General features: G+C 49.8%; 1 protein-coding gene across 2 annotated transcripts; it reads left to right on the plus strand.

Moving 5' to 3' along the window:
• Nucleotides 1–4,049: 4,049 nt before the first annotated feature.
• Nucleotides 4,050–15,898, plus strand: SH2D7 (SH2 domain containing 7). Of its 2 annotated transcripts, XM_017865343.1 has the most exons (6): nt 4,050–4,234; nt 5,583–5,672; nt 9,325–9,490; nt 9,779–9,991; nt 12,321–12,995; nt 14,857–15,898. In XM_017865343.1, the coding sequence occupies exons 1-6, from the start codon at nt 4,059–4,061 to the stop codon at nt 14,905–14,907; spliced, it is 1,371 nt and encodes a 456-aa protein (XP_017720832.1). In that variant the 5' UTR covers nt 4,050–4,058; the 3' UTR covers nt 14,908–15,898. The 2 variants fall into 2 exon arrangements, with proteins under 2 accessions (XP_017720832.1, XP_017720831.1); XM_017865342.1 differs by lacking the exon at nt 14,857–15,898 and having other exon boundaries at nt 12,321–13,384.
• The last annotated feature ends 97 nt before the right edge of the window (nt 15,899–15,995 follow it).

Raw genomic sequence — 15,995 nt, forward strand, 5'->3', positions numbered from 1 at the left:
ATTTTTTTTTTTTTTTTTTTTTGGCATGGTCTTGCTCTGTTGCCCAGACTGGAGTGCGGTGGCACAATCATTGCTCACTGCAGCCTCAACCTCCCAGGCAATCCTCCCACCCTAGCCTCCTAAGTAGCTGGAACCACAGGTGTACACCACCATGCCTGGCTAATTTCTTTATTTTTATTTTATTTTATGTATGTATTTATTTATTTATTTCAGAAGGAGTCTCGCTCTGTTGCCCAGGCTGGAGTGCAGTGGCGCTATCTTGGCTCACTGCAAGCTCTGCCTCCCGGGTTCACGCCATTCTCCTGCCTCAGCCTCCCAAGTAGCTGGGACTACAGGTGCCTGCCATCATGCCCGGCTAATTTTTTGTATTTTTAGTAGAGACCGGGTTTCACCATGTTAGCCAGGATCGTCTCAATCTCCTGACATCGTGATCTGCCCACCTTGGCCTCCCAAAGTGGTAGGATTACAGGCGTGAGCCACCATGCCCGGCTGTTTTTATTTTTTTAGTAGACATGGGGCCTTGCTATGTTTCCCAGGGTGGCCTCAAACTCCTGAGCTCAAGCAATCCTCCTGCCTTGGCCTCCCAAAGTGCTGGGATTATGGGCGTGAGCCATCACGCCCAGCCCCCTTTCCCATGTTAAAGAGTTCCAGGCCTCATTAGCCCAGGCCTGGGATTTCCGTTCTAATGCCGTTATATCCCTGGCTTATGTTTGTGACAGGGAAGACCAATTAGCAAGTATGCAAATGATGGTTCTCTTAGGATGTCCCCTGGCAAAGAGTTGACTCCTCCAGTGTCAAGGTGGGAATTAATGGTTTATAAAAGTGATGTTCCCAGTAGTAGGCCCTCCAAGAACGCTTACTATGTGCCTATGTGCTTGTCCTTGTGAGAAAAGCACTATCTGTAGTATTTCACCCCATCCCCGGGTGAGCTCAGTATGATTACCCTTTTCACGGATGTGGAAAGTGTGGCTGAGAGATGAGAAAGAGCTCAGGAGATCGAGACCATCCTGGCTAACACAGTGAAACCCCATCTCTACTAAAAATACAAAAAATTAGCTGGGCGTGGTGGCACGCGCCTGTAGTCCCAGCTACTCAGGAAGTTGAGGCAGGAGAATCACTTGAACCTGGAAGGCAGAGGTTGCAGTGAACCGAGATCGTGCCACTGCATTCCAGCCTGGGCGACAGAGCGAGACTCTGTCTCTAAATAAATAAATGAATAAATAAATAAGTAAATAAAAGAGATGAGAAAGAGCTGCCCAGGTTGAGGTCACAGGTTTGCCTCATGCCCTTGCCTGTTCTCTAAACTATAAGCCTCACACACACCCTCACAGGCATTTTTATCTTGATTTCAGATAACCCATGATGACGTTGTAATAATAATAATAATAATAATAATAATAATAATAATTATCAACAGGAGTGGACCTTCTGTATTTCAGAATCTTGCATCACCACCACCACCACCACCACCACCACCACCACCACCATCATCATCATCGAATTAATAGCTAATCCTAGTCACTATGTTATTCCACACACTATTCTAAGGATTTAACTCATCTGACCTTCCTAACAGCAGGACAAGTTAGATCGTTTGATTAAGGTCACATAGCTAGTAAGCTGGAATTTGAACCAAGGAAATCTGGCTGTAACACCCTCATTTTTTAAAACTTTTTTATTGAAGTAGAACATAGACATCGAAAAATGTGTAAACCATGAGTGCAGAGCCAGTGAATCTTCAAACTGTAAGCACTCTCACTCAACTCACTCAATCCACACTCACCCAACCCACCAACCAGAACAAGAAATAGAACACTGTCGGCCGGGCGCGGTGGCTCAAGCCTGTAATCCCAGCACTTTGGGAAGCCGAGAGGGGCGGATCACGAGGTCAGGAGATGGAGACCATCCTGGCTAACACGGTGAAACTCCGTCTCTACTAAAAAATACAAAAAACTAGCCGGGCGAGGTGGCGGGCGCCTGTCGTCCCAGCTACTCGGGAGGCTGAGGCAGGAGAATGGCGTAAACCCGGGAGGCGGAGCTTGCAGTGAGCTGAGATCCGGCCACTGCGCTCCAGCCTGGGCGACAGAGCAAGACTCCGTCTCAAAAAAAGAAAAAAACAAATAGAACACTGTCAGCACCAGCAGCTTTTCGCTCCCCACCCAGTCCCCAAGGTAACCACTATCTTAACTTCTATTGCTATTGGATTAGTTCTGCCTTTTTCTTTTTTTTTTCTTGTTTTTATTTATTTATTTACTTATTTATTTTTGAGACAGAGTCTTGCTCTGTTGCCCAGACTGGAGTGCAGTGGCGCGGTCTCGGCTCACTGCAAGCTCCGCCCCCCAGGTTCACGCCATTCTCCCACCTCAACCTCCCAAGTAGCTGGGACTACAGGTGCCCACCAGCACGCCTGGCTAATTTTTTGTATTTGTAGTACAGACGGGTTTTCACTGTGTTAGCCAGGATGGTCTCAATCTCCTGACCTCATGATCCACCCACCTCAGCCTCCCAAAGTGCTGGGATTACAGGCGTGGCCACTGCGCCCAGTTGCCTTTTCTTTTAGAAAAGGTCTTGCTATGTTGCCCAGGCTGGCCATGAACTCCTGTCCTCAAGTGATCCTCTCAGCTTGCCCTCCTAAAGTGCTGGTATTACAGGTCTGGCCTCAAGGAAAAATGAAACCAAGCGTCTCTTACTGTGGAATGGAGTTAGACAGAGATAGTTATGTATCAAGTGCTTTAAGCAGAGGAAATGACAACAAATCACTTTAGTCATACTGTATCAGTACCTGCATCCTATTTTTTATCTTATATAAATGCGCCTTCATTGTAAACCATTATGCTCTCTCTCTCAGTCCTCATAATGACCCTAGAGTCTAGAAAATAGCTTTGTCTCATGCCCATTTTACAGATGAGCAAATTAGTTCTCTGCAACAATTGAATAAGTTTCTTGAGACCCCACGTCAGTCCCAGCTACTTGCCCAGGTGGTCTCACGTCAGTGTGCGGTGGAAGTGGGAGTCTCATTAAGATCTTTGAGGCTGACTGCACCATCTGCTGCCTCACCATCCATCCAGCCTGGGTTTCTGCTAGGAAACTCAGAAACACATTAGAGACTCAGGGATGTTTGTGTGAACAAATGGTCCCATTGCCCTAACGGCTCCAAAGCTTCCTACCAGAGGCCTATCCCTGCCTTTCCAGGGGACCCATCTACTCCAAAGTCCCCTCTCTGTTAAAACGACATGAGCTTCTGGTTGTTCTTCAAAATCTGCAACAAAGTCCCACCTCCTCATCTTTGCGCGTGCGTCCCCCTGCTGATGAGGGTCCACTCTGCCAGGTGCTTGCTTGGCTTCCTCCTTCACTGTTCCAATGTCACCTCCTGAACAAGGCTGACCCTGACCCCTGACTCTCTATCTGCATAACGTAGCCCATGGGCTCTCTTGTTCTTCTGCCTTTGTCTTGGAGTGCTTATTCCATCTGACTCTATATTCTACACATATATTTGTCTCCCTCTAGAATGTATGTGCCATGAGGGCAAAGTGCTGTTTTGTTCACTGCTTTATTCCCAGGGCCCAGATTTACGTGGCACACAGTAGGGACTCAATAAATCTTGAGTGGAAGGAAGACTTAGTTAGCACAGAACTTCTCCATCAAAATAAAAATAGCCTCCATGAAGGAAGGATACCTAGAATTTAAATCCACTGCTTTGCTCCCAGGGGCAGTATTGTGGACTTTTGCCAGGGTCCGATCTTTAGTTGTGACAAAGACCAGAGGTTGTGGGGAACATGGCCAAACCCAGTGAGGTAGCCCATCTGCTGGCCAGGAAGCCACGGAGGGCCTTCCCTACCCCTCTCAGGCTGCTTCCCCCATGTCTGCAGCCAGCCAAAGTGCCCCACCCCAAAGCATCAGAGGAGAGAACCAGCCACCAACCCAGAGGTGACAATAGGGCTGCTGTGTGCTACGGGTCCTTGGGTAGGGCATGGGCTCAGGCAAATGAGCCAGAGCACACGCAGATATAGAGGCATGTGCGCTGGGTGCGCTCTGCTTCCACTCCGGTGCTCTCCAGCATGGAGGACAGCCTAAAGCAGCTCAGCCTAGGGAGAGATCCTGAGGGGGCAGGGGACAGCCAGGCCCTGGCTGAGCTCCAGGAGCTTGCCCTGAAGTGGTTCATGGAGACACAGGCCCCCTTCATTCTGCAGAACGGTGCCCTGCCTCCCTGGTTTCATGGATTCATCACCCGCAAGTAAGGCTGCTTCTGCCCACAGGTCCCTCATAGCCCACAGCCCCTTGGAGCTGAGAAAATGGTCTGGGAACTATGGATCAGACTGGTTCCTGTCGTTTCCCTGGGCTAGGCAGGGGCCCTTGGAGGCGGGGGGCAGGGGAACAGACTGAGGAGCACCATGTCCTCTGGTAGTGGCTTCTGTAGGCAGAGTCGGGGACGGCAACGGCCTCTACTTTAGTACAAGTTGAGGATGGCTGGGGCTGCCAGGCTGCCAGAGGACAGAAAGAGGGCCAGACCGTGACTTGATGAGTAACTAGGGGACCATATCATGTATCGTCCAAACCAGGACACTATTAGTAACTAAGCTAGGAGAACTGTCATAAATGGGGCCATCCCAGGAAAACCTGGATGCACGGTTACCCTAGGTATAAAGGCCAAGATACAGGTTTGGCTTTCTATTTGGGCTGGGTCTCCAAGCAACCAAAACACCTGGTGAAGGAATGACAAATCCAGCCAGTCCTTAGGTCCTGGCGCAGCACCTGCACAGAGCCAGGGCCGGCTTTATGGGCACTGACTTGTGCAACAGCACAGGGTCAAAAGGGCTCCACATTTGATTTAATACTCTGCTGTCACTGTCTTGATATTCTAAATCATTTTGAACCAGGGGCCCCATGTTTTCATTTAACACCTGGCCCTGCAAATGATTTAGCTGCATAGAGCAGGCACTCAGTATTTGGTGAGTAACTGAGTGAGGGAATATGTACTGGTCTATGTACTGCCAAACCACAAGACAGGTGGAACTTTTCACCATGCCTCCAAAATATTTGGCACCATGTGAAAAATCTCTGTAGCTGCCTAGGATTGAAGGGGACAGGAAGAGGAATGAGTCCCTTTTAGCTGCTTCAGACATAGCAGTATCTTCTCCCTGCAGAAGCTCGTGTGTAGTGCACATCTTGTAGTACTGTACACAGTGGTTCTGAGGGAGGGACCCCCCACTAAACCTCAACATCTCCAGCTGTGTGGATTTATTCTTGCTACACAACCATCCAGGTGGAGAGTGGGTGGCCAGGGTCAGCAACCAGTGTGCCTGCTAGTGAGGCTGCAGTGGGGAGTCGGGGGGTGCATATGACTTCAGACCCTGACCCAGCCCCAGACAGTCTTGAACTTAATCATTTGGGCCCAGATAGACCACATACTGAGCCCTGACAGGCCACAGACCAATCCACAGGTCTGAGTGGCTCCTCTATAAAGGGTTGGAGGTCTGGAACCCAAAGGCATGGCCAGCAGGGATTCCAAGAGAGGCCTAAGTCAGGCTGTACCTGCTGCTGTTAGGGCACAGACCCCAGCTAATGGCATGTCCTCTGCCCAGGCAGACGGAGCAGCTACTCAGGGACAGAGCTCTTGGTTCCTTCCTTATCCGCCTCAGTGACCGAGCCACCGGCTACATCTTGTCCTACAGGTAAGGGGAAGCCCTCTGGGCAAGCAAGCTCAGCCTACCATAACCTAGCCTTGCAGATTAGTGCAGAGGCCCCACTGGCCCAAATTGCCTAGATTTCCCTGGGTCCTGACTCCTGACTCCTTCATTCATCCATCACATGCTCAGCAGACACTTCCTGAGCAGCACTGGCCGTATGCTACCGATGAAGCCACAGCCTTCAAAGGAGGTGAGTAGGGGTTGGAGGAGGCTTCACAGAGGTGAACTTTGAGCCTTAGATAGAAGAAAGAATACAAGTTGCTAGGCAGAAAGGAGGGTGTGGTTGGGGTTTAGGAGGGCATCTCTGGTAGATGGAATGCCATGTGCAAAAGTACAGAGGCATGAAAGACAAGGGTGCTGGGGAGCTGCAGGTTGCTGGGTGCAGCAGAACACTTGGTTCCTTTGGAGGAATGCCTGGAGGGGAGGGTGGGAGAAGCTTAGAATGGCCTTGGATGCCTAGCTAAGTCTGTAGATCCTGAAGGATGATCTGGTTCGCTGTATTTGCATAGGTCCTTTAGGCAGCCTATGGAGAGATGACTGGAAGTCAGAGCTGGAGGTGTGGGGGCACTGGGTACTCCTGCAATTGCCTGAATGTGAGATAATGAGGTCTGGGCTAGGATAGGATAGTGGGGATAGAGAGAAGGAGACAAGGTAGCCAGGACAAAGGCAGAGATGGTGATGTCGAATCTTGTCCCAAGAGTAGGTCGGTTGGAAGGGGAAATTCAGAGGAGGTAAGAAGATTTCTCTAAGTAGGGAGGGAGGCCAGGGCTCCAGGGTAAACTTAAAAGTCTTCAGATTCTGATTCAAAATTGTCACATATTCAGACTGCCCCTGTTCAAACGCTGACCTTGAGCAAGTTACTTTGCTTCTCTGTTACCCCGTTTCCTCATTTGTAAAATGGGAATATGATAGTACCTGCTTCATAGGATTGATGAAAGTGTGCAATCAGTTGATACATTTAAAAGTGCTTGGCACAATGCATATAATGCAGTAAGGACTTTAAATAAATGTTAGTCGTCGTCAAAATATTTTTATTCTATGTGCCAGACACTGTGCTAGGCATCTTGAAATATACTAACTCAGTAGTTTTCAAATGTCTTTTGAGCTTTGGGGATTTTTTTCTTTTGTTTTGTTTCTTCCCAGATAAGATCTTAGGGAGAATACTAACTTACGAAAGAGACCAAAGTGGGACGGCTCAAAGGTATACAAATAGAAAAAGGGAACAGAAAAGAGTCCCAAAACAGTCCCAAATGTTTGGTTACCAGATTTGCAACAGAGGCATCACTGCAATTCCATGGGGAAAGGCTTGCTTTTTCAATAATTGGTGCAGGAGCAATTGGATATCTAAATGGAAGACAATTACTGCTACCTCATACCATACACAAAAATTAATTAATTCTAGATGGATTGTAGATCCAAGAAAGAAAAGCAAAACAATACCATTTCTAGAAGAAAACAGGAAAACATTGTCATAGGTAAATGAAAATGCCTTTGAAAATGAGAGGCCAAGATTTTTTAAACAGGACACGAAAAGCACTAATCTTAAAAGAGTGATTAATTTGATTTCCTTAAAATTAAGAATTTTTAAAAATTTATTTATTTATTTGAGACAGAGTCTCACTCTCTTGTCCAGGCTGGAGTGCAGTGGTGTGATCTCTGCTCACTGCCACCTTTGCCTCCCGGGTTCAAGCACTTCTCCTGCCTGAGCATCCCAACTAGCTGGGACTACAGGCACACGCCACCATAGCCAGCTAGTTTTTGTATTTTTAGTAGAGACGGGGTTTCACCATATTGGTCAGACTGGTCTCTATCTCCTGATCTTGGGTGATCCACCTGCCTCGGCCTCCCAAAGTGCTGGGATTACAGACGTGAGCCACCACACCTAGCCAAAATTAAGAATTTTTACAATTAAAAGATATGATTAAGAGAAGAAAAAGATCAGCGTGCAGTCTTGAATAGGTTATCTATTAGAATACAAATATCTAACAAAGGACTCAAATCCAGAATATATAAAGAACTCCTACAAATAAATAAGACGAAAACAGATAATTCGATAAATAAAAGCAAAAGAACTGAGCACTTTACCAAAAAGAAAAACCCAGAAGGCCCATAAGCATATGAAAACATGTTCAGCATCATTAGCTGTCAGGGAAACACAAATTAAAGCCACATTGGATGGCTATAATGGAAAGACAGAATATGTGGAACAACTGGAGCTCTCATACATTGCAATAATTTTATTTTATTTTATTTTTGAGATGGAGTTTCACTCTTGTCACCCAGCTGGAGTGCAATGGCACGATCTCGGCCCACTGCAACCTCCGCCTCCCAGGTTCAAGCAATTCTCCTACCTCAGCCTCCCTAGTAACTAGGATTACAGGCAACCACCACATACCAGCTATTTTTTTTTTTTTTTAATTTTAGTAAAGATGGAGTTTCACCATATTGATCAAGCTTGTCTTGAACTCCTGACCTCAAGTGATCTGCCTGCCTGGGCCTCTCAAAGTGCTGGGATTATAGGCATGAGCCACTGTGCCCAGCCCATTGCAATAATTTTAGAAAGCAATTTGGCATGATTTACTAAAGCCAAATACAGGTGTACCCATGACCCATCAACTCTATTCCTTGGTATATTCTCATCAGAAATGAGTACATATTCACCAAAAGATATGTACAAGAATGCTCACAGCAACTTTATTTATAATAGCCCAGATCTGGAAACAACCTAAATGTCCATCAACAGAATAGGTACATGTTGGATTTTTCATTAACTAGAATACTACATATAAATGAGAAAAAAAAAAGAAACTAATTCTACTTGGACATGAATCAATCTCCAAGATACAATGTTGAGTGAAAGGTACTAGACACAAGAGACGTATTATAGAAGTTCTCTAATGGGCTAATCTATGCTGATAGGCGTCAGAATGGTGGCTACCTTTGGGGGGCATTGACTGGACGGGAGTGCAAGTAGGTCTTCTGGGGGCTGGAAAGGTTTTATATCTTGATCTGAGTGGCAGTTACATGGGAGGGTTCCTATGTGGAAATTCATCAAACTGCACATTTATGATGTATGCACATCATTGTGTAGACGTTATTTTTCTAGGAAAAAGGAAGATGCAGAGGGTGAGATTTTAGGGTGGGACTTTACAGGCCAAAGAGGGAGTGGGAGATGGAACTCCATCATTGCACCAGGGTGGGGACTAGGGGGAGGTCGAGTTGTACAGGTGCAGGGTTGGATCCTGTCTTTATTTAAAACTTTGGTGTTTTGTTCATTGTGGATTTTTTTTCATATATTTTGATTTTCTAAAATACTGCATTATTAGTTTTCTTGATTGAGTTTTTTGGTGCCCCTGTACATTTCGCACCCAAGATGAGTGCCTCACTTGCCTCACTCCAGTTGCAGCTGTGCCTTCCCTGACTCCACCAGAGCAGGCTTAAGTACTTCCCAAGATCCCAGGGCTTCATGGTTTGAAAACCTCTCCGTAGCTTCCTGACGAACACACCATGGCTCCAAGTGGGGTACAGTGGCCCCAGATCAGGCAGGTCTGTTCTGGATCAAGAGCTGGGACCCCTCTCCTGCACCCGGGCACAGAGCTCAGACCGTGGGCCAAGGCTGGGCTGCCTTGTGTTGCAGGGGCAGCAATCGTTGCCGACATTTTGTCATCAACCAGCTTCGAAACCGGCGTTACATCATCTCAGGAGACACCCAGAGCCACAGCACCCTGGCTGAGCTTGTGCGCCATTACCAGGAGGCACAGCTTGAGCCCTTCGGAGAGATGCTGACTACTGCCTGCCCCCGGGTAGGCGCCCCACTTCCCCAGGGTGAGGGTGGCTGGGCAGGGAGCCCAGGCCTGGGGTATCCATCACTCAGGCATACCCCTTTTCAAGCCCTCCCTATTTACTGTCATCCAGGGGCACTCGGTGTGGGGTCATGATCTCTATTGGAAAAAGGGAGACTGTGGTGATGTCTTACCTGAGGTCAGGAACTCGGTGGGAATGTTGCAGTCTCTTACCAGCAGTCTCATGTAGGCTCTGGAGACTGACTGGGCCTGTGTGACCACATGCCTGCTGTATCCCCATACCCCCAGCCAGAGGACAATGATATGTATGATGCCATCACCCGGGGCCTCCACCAGACCATCGTGGACCCAGAAAACCTGCCTGCCATGGTATGCCCCACAGTGGTCCCAGACAAGGCCGCCAGCCCCTGCTCATCTCCAAAGCCCCAGGTCTCCTTCCTCCATGCACAGAAGAGTCTGGATGTGAGTCCCCGGAACCTCTCCCAGGAGGAAAGCATGGAGGTGAGAAGCATTATGGGCCACCTAGAGTCAGGGTTGCCAGACCAGGGATGTGGGTGCCATGCTCCCAGTCAGACCCTGAGGCCAGGCCAGCCACTCCCTCCGGCTGTAGAGGGTGAGCCAGGCCCAGAGGTGCAGACCCATCTTGGAATCACCCAGGGTTCACCCGTGCCATTGCCTGCCTCTGGCTAGTTAGATTTGGCCAAGGCCATATTCTAGTGATGTGGCTCTAGGCGAGTCACATAATTTCTCTGAGCCTCAGTTTGCCATGCCTGAGGTTCTTGTGAAGCTTGAATGAGAAAACGGATATGAAATGCCTGAACATCCCTTAGTAAGCTATAGTGTGGGGTGCCTGTGAGTCAATATTTTATTCTTCTCCATAGCACCCCATGGACTCAGAAAGATATTTCTTTTTTTTGTTTGTTTGTTTGTTTTTGTTCGTTTTTGTTTTTGAGATGGAATCTCACCGCATTGCCCAGGCTGGAGTGCAATGGTGCAATCTCGGCTCACTGCCATCTCCGCCGCCTCCTGGGTTCAATTGATTCTCCTGCCTCAGCCTCTCGAGGAGCTGGGATTACAGGCACCTGCTGCCACATCTGGCTAATTTTTGTATTTTTAGTAGCAACAGGATTTCAACATATTGGCCAGGCTGGTCTTGAACTCTTGACCTCAAGTGATCTGCCCGCCGTGGCTAAAGTGCTGGGATTACAGGCATGAGCCACTGTGCCCAGCCATTTTTACTTTTATTTTTGAGACAGAGTCTCACTCTGTTACCCAGACTAGAGTGCAGTGGCACCATCTTGGATCACTGCAATCTCTGCCTCCTGGATCCAAGTGATTCCCTGGCCTCAGCCTCCTGAGTAGCTGGGATTACAGGTGCACGCCACCATGCCCGGCTAGTTTTTTTTTTTTTTTTTTTTTTTGTATTTTTAGTAGTAGAGATAGGGTTTTGCCATGTTGGCCAGGCTGGTCTCAAACTCTTGACCTCAGGTGATCCGCCTGCCTCGGCTCCCAAAGTGCTAGGATTACGAGCGTGAGCCACCGTGCCCGGCCAAAAGATTTTTCTTTATATCAGATCACAGCATGCCAATGGCTTTTCCTCATATTTAGAATAAAACCTAAACACTTCACCAGGGCCCACAAGAGCCTCACCAGATGCCCTGCTACCCCCTGCTTCTTCACTGGAGGCTTCAGTGAGGCCTTTTCTCTGGCTTCTTTGGCCTTCTAGATCATCCTTGAACATACCAACCTTGCTCCCACCTCAGGACCTCTGCACTGGCTCTACCGTCTGCCTGGAATGCTCTTCCTACAAGATACTCGCATGGCTTACACTCTAACTGCATTCCATTCCTTTCTTAAATATCACCTCAGAAAGGCCCACCTATGACAGAAAATGTTGCCTTCCCCACCTGCCATTCTCTCTATCCCATGACCCTGCTTTGTTCTTTGTAGCACTGATCATGCCCCCACACTCCGTTGTCTTGTGATATATTCGCCCGTCATATAGCACATGAAACCATATTGTGCTACACAGCGCAGCAGTATGCTGCCCATCTCCCAGATTAGAATATAAACTCCCAAGAGTTAGTCTTGCTCACCAGAGTCCTTGGCACCTAGGACAGTGTCTGGCACATAGTTGGTGCTCACTAAATATTTGTTAAATGAGTGATGGGACTTGGAGATGGGCCATTCTGAAGGGAAATGCAGCAGTGAGTGGGTTTGGGGGCACTGAGGGAACAGTGGACCACAATGGAAGTGGGAGGAGGTGGGAGGAGGGGAGGGAAAAATTGGGTGGGAGGTAGAGCTGGTGACCCAAAGCCTTGAATGCCAAGGTAAAGTACGAGTCCTAGGCCAGGTGTGGTGGCTCACACCTGTAATCCCAGCACTTTGGGAGGCCGAGGCGGGTGGATCCCCTGAGGTCAGGAGTTCGAGACCAGCCTGGCCAACATTGGGAAACCCCGTCTCTACAAAAATACAAAAATTAGCTGGGCATGATGGTGGGAGCCTGTAATCCCAGCTACTCAGAAGGCTGAAGTGGGGGAATAGCTTGAACCTGGGAGGCAAAGGTTGCAATGAGCCAAGATCACACCACTGCACTCTAGACTGGGCAACAGAGTGAGACTCCATCTTAAAAAACAAACCAAAAAAAGAACAAGTCCTAGAGCATGAGAGCTGGAAGGGACCCTGAGTGTCATGTATCCAACCCTTGCATGTACAGGCAGGAAGACTATAGCCAAGACAGGGGGCCTCGGCTTATCTGAGAGAGTTTGTACTGGAGGGCATCTTAGTGATGGGCTGCCCCTTAAGAGTTTCTCTGTCCCTGTCTCCTCAGGCTCCCATCAGAGTGCCCCCACTCCCTGAGAGGAGTTCCTCTCTCCTGGAAGAGTCTTTTGGAGGCCCCAATGACATCATCTATGCAGACGTGAGGAAGATGAACCAGGCACGGCTAGGCTTGGGCACAGAGGGGTCCAGCAGGCATGCACCAGTTCCAGCTGGCAGCCAGGCCTACTCCCCAGACAGGGAGGCCCAAAGGAGACTCTCAGATGGAGAACAGAATAGGCCTGATGGCCTGGTGCCTGTCCTCTCTGGGGTGAGCCCAGACCAGGGTCCCACAGAGTCTCCCACTTCCTGGGGGTGTTCTGATGCCATGGGATCCCTGGGGGCTACCTGGAGGCAAGAGTTTCCAAAGCTGAGCCAAAAGGCTCAGCCCTGCTCCCAGGGCAGCTCTGCAGATATCTATGAGTTCATTGGGACAGAAGGCCCCCTGCAAGAGCCCAGGGATACACCAGACCAAGAAGGCAGTACCTATGAGCAGATCCCAGCTTGCTTGGGTGACCCAGCCAGGGCCCCACATCCTGGGGCCAGTCCCACATATAGCCCATGGGTACATGGGCCCATGGACCATGGCTACAAGAGGATTTCAGGCCCCCCAGGGCTCCCAGAGCCTGGGAACACCTATGAGCAGATCCCAGCAACCAAGAGCAAGGAGACTGGATGGATGCACAAGGTGAGCTCCAAGACGGGGTGGGGTGGCTCCCAGCCCTTAGCACCTGGTGGTAGGAGACAACCTGTAGCCCCCAGGCATAGGCAGGTCAGGTCACCACCACTGCCTGGAAGTACACAGAATTTTCCAGCCCTAACATCTGCCTGGAAATGGTGGTGGTGGTGGTGGTGGTGGGAGAGGCAGCTGCTAGATTTGAATGTAAGACGGGCTTCCAGGCTCTTCTAAGGGCATTCTCTACAATAGATCAGTCTCTGCAGGGGTCTCAGAGCCTCTGGGTACAGGAGAACAGCCCTTTTGCCCCTACTCCCTCGCCTTGTAGCTTTGGGCAAGACAAATTCCAGGACAACCAGTTAAACCTGAATTACAGATAAACAACATTTTTGAAGCTAGGCATGGTGGCTCATGTCTGTAATCCTAGCCCTTTGAAAGGCAGAGGCAGGTGGATTGCCTGAGCTTGGGAGTTTGAGACCAGCCTGGGCAACGTGGCAAAATCCCATCTCTACGAAAAAATACAAAAAATTGCCAGGCATGGTGGCCTGTAGTCTCAGCTACTTGGGGGGGCAGAAGCAGGAGGATCATTTGAACCTGGGAGGTTAAAGTTGTGATGAGTCCAGACTGCGCCACTGCACTCCAGTCTGGGAGACAAAGTGAGACTCTGTTTAAAAAAAACAAACGAAAAAACAAACCAAACCAAAACGAAAACCATTTCAAAGTATGTCTCAAATACCATTATTCCTTTGTTTATCTGAAATTTAAACTTAACTGGGCATCTACATTCTTGTTTAGCAACCCCACCCGGGACCTCCATTTCCTCATCTGTAAAATGGGCTGATCCTCTGCTTGTATCCAGGGGCAGGTGCCCAGAGGATAGTGCTAGACATCCTCTCCTGCTCAGGACACAGCCCAGAGAGGGCTCTTGATGAACACAGCTATTATTCTGAGGATCTCTGTGGTGGTGGTGGTGGTGGGAGAGGCAGCTGCTAGATTTGGGTGTAAGCTGGGGGCTTCCAGGACCTTCTAAGGACTTTCTCTGCAGCAGACCAGGGGTCCTTTCCCCTCCCTCTTGGTTTCTGCAGGGGTCTGATAAGTAAGGAGGAGAGGGGACCAGGAGTGTGGAGAGCAGTGGCCAGGAGTGGGGCTGGTCCAGGGTTCTCAGGGAGGCAGATGAACTCTCTGGAGCCCTCAGTCCCAACTGCACTCTGCCTATACCCGGAGACAATAAAACCTGGGAGTCCCTTCCCCAGGGGCAAGTCCTCTGATCTCAGTCAGGCACACACAGATCTTCCGGCTGGATTCCTGGTGGAAAGATCTTCCCGGGAAGTGCTGACGGCTCCTCCCTCAGGACAGGGCTGTGCCCCCATACCCCATGGATAGAAGCCTTTGAGATCCTGACTCTCCGGGAACCACGGATCCAGCAGTGGATAGTCCTGAGACCCTCAGAAGCCACATCCCATGTCTGCTCTTTCCCTGTGGCTGCCCCATGTCCTCTCCCATCTCTGTGGGCCTGGGTACAGCCTCACCCCATCCTACCTTCGACACCAGTGCATCCTGAGGCCCCCCAACTGCGGGTCAGGGGAGACCAGGGCACTCCAGGGAGGTAAGGTGAGGCTCGCCACCCTTTCTACACTCCTTGCCCTCCTCTCCTTCGCCAGAAGAGGGTGAACCCTGCATCCAAAATTGGAGAGCTAAAGGTGGGATTTCAGGCACCGGGAGAGGCTCGTGGAATCAACCATCAGAATTCCAACCTGGCCTCATGTCCTGGGCTTGGGCCCCCAACCCAAGGTCAATGAGGGGTCCTCGGAGCCTGGGTCTTTCCCTCCCTGTCCAGCGACCCCAGGCCCCAGTATCTCCTCCTTCCTTGCAGCCTGACAAGCTTCGGAGGCTCTTCTTCACGGACAGGAAGCACAAATTCTGAGGGCCTGGCATCTGGCAGCCCACCAGTGGGTTTCCTGGTACCCAGGCCATGCCAGGGGTTATCGCAAAGCCCTCAGCTCACTTGAAGGCACCCTTTGGATCTTCAGACTCATCCGGCCTACTACAGAACTAGGCTCCGAGACAGCCAAGGTGCCTGCCTGAGAGCAGGTGGAAGGGGACCTTCCAACCACCTGCAGCTCCTGGCTATGTCCTGCTTTCCTTGTGCCTCCCATCCATGCATAGGAGGGAATCAAGGCTGGAGAGGAGTGACACTGGCCAAAGGCAAGTGCCATTTCCCAGATGAGCATTCTGAGGCCCAGGCAGACTGACTGAACCTGCCTCCCACTACTGAGCACTTACCAAATGTGTGACAGGCTGTGTGCTAGGACAGACACCTTTCTAACTGGCCAAGTGACATCATGCAATTGCTATTGAGAAAACCAATTCCCCTCCTTGTGGCCCCATCAGCAAAAAGGAGGGGAGGGCCAGAAGCCACATCCTCTGCTTCAGGCCTCTTCACTCCAGCTGTGCCCTCAGGTCAGGCTGGCTCTTCCTGGAGCTCTGTCCCTCAGGAAACTTCCTGTTTTGTGTGTCACTTCCCTTCCTATCCACATTTCCCATTCTCTATAAGGGTGGACAGCTGGCTTGCTGCCCCGCTCCCCACTACCCCAAGCCCGGGATGCAGCAAACAGGACTGATCATCTCCAGCGACAACACCATAGGTACCCCTCCTCCCTGCCCTGACCCTGGGCAGAGCTGGCTGAGGTCACATTTGTGGGAAATCTACCCTTAGTGACCACTTGGCTATGCAGCTTTTCCTGAAATATAGGCCTGTAAGAGTCCCTCCCTCCTTGGGGGTTGTAAGGATTGAGACTGAAGCAACTGTCCCTGTGCCTGAGTGGTTAGCACTCCTGAATGTTAACCAGAGATACTGTCAGGGAATTTACAGAAGGTTCAGGGCATGGATGTATCTTCTTTCCAATGGCACACACACTGAAATCAAAGCTAGTGCCTAAAGCAGGAGGCACTGCCTGATGCTGAGAGGTGAGACGCCAATGGTGGGATTTCAAGGATGAGAAGCAAAGGTAT

This window comes from Rhinopithecus bieti, unplaced genomic scaffold (genome assembly GCF_001698545.2).
Source record: "Rhinopithecus bieti isolate Rb0 unplaced genomic scaffold, ASM169854v2 scaffold_82461, whole genome shotgun sequence".
NCBI lineage: Eukaryota > Metazoa > Chordata > Mammalia > Primates > Cercopithecidae > Rhinopithecus > Rhinopithecus bieti.

Bases quoted from the DNA above. Each gene is read 5' to 3' on its own strand.
- SH2D7 (XM_017865342.1), top strand. From the start codon at position 4,059: ATGGAGGACAGCCTAAAGCAGCTCAGCCTAGGGAGAGATCCTGAGGGG. The intron at 5,673-9,324 runs GTAAGGGGAAGC...CTTGTGTTGCAG, and splicing joins GGCTACATCTTGTCCTACAG to GGGCAGCAATCGTTGCCGAC. The intron at 9,992-12,320 runs GTGAGAAGCATT...CTGTCTCCTCAG, and splicing joins CCCAGGAGGAAAGCATGGAG to GCTCCCATCAGAGTGCCCCC.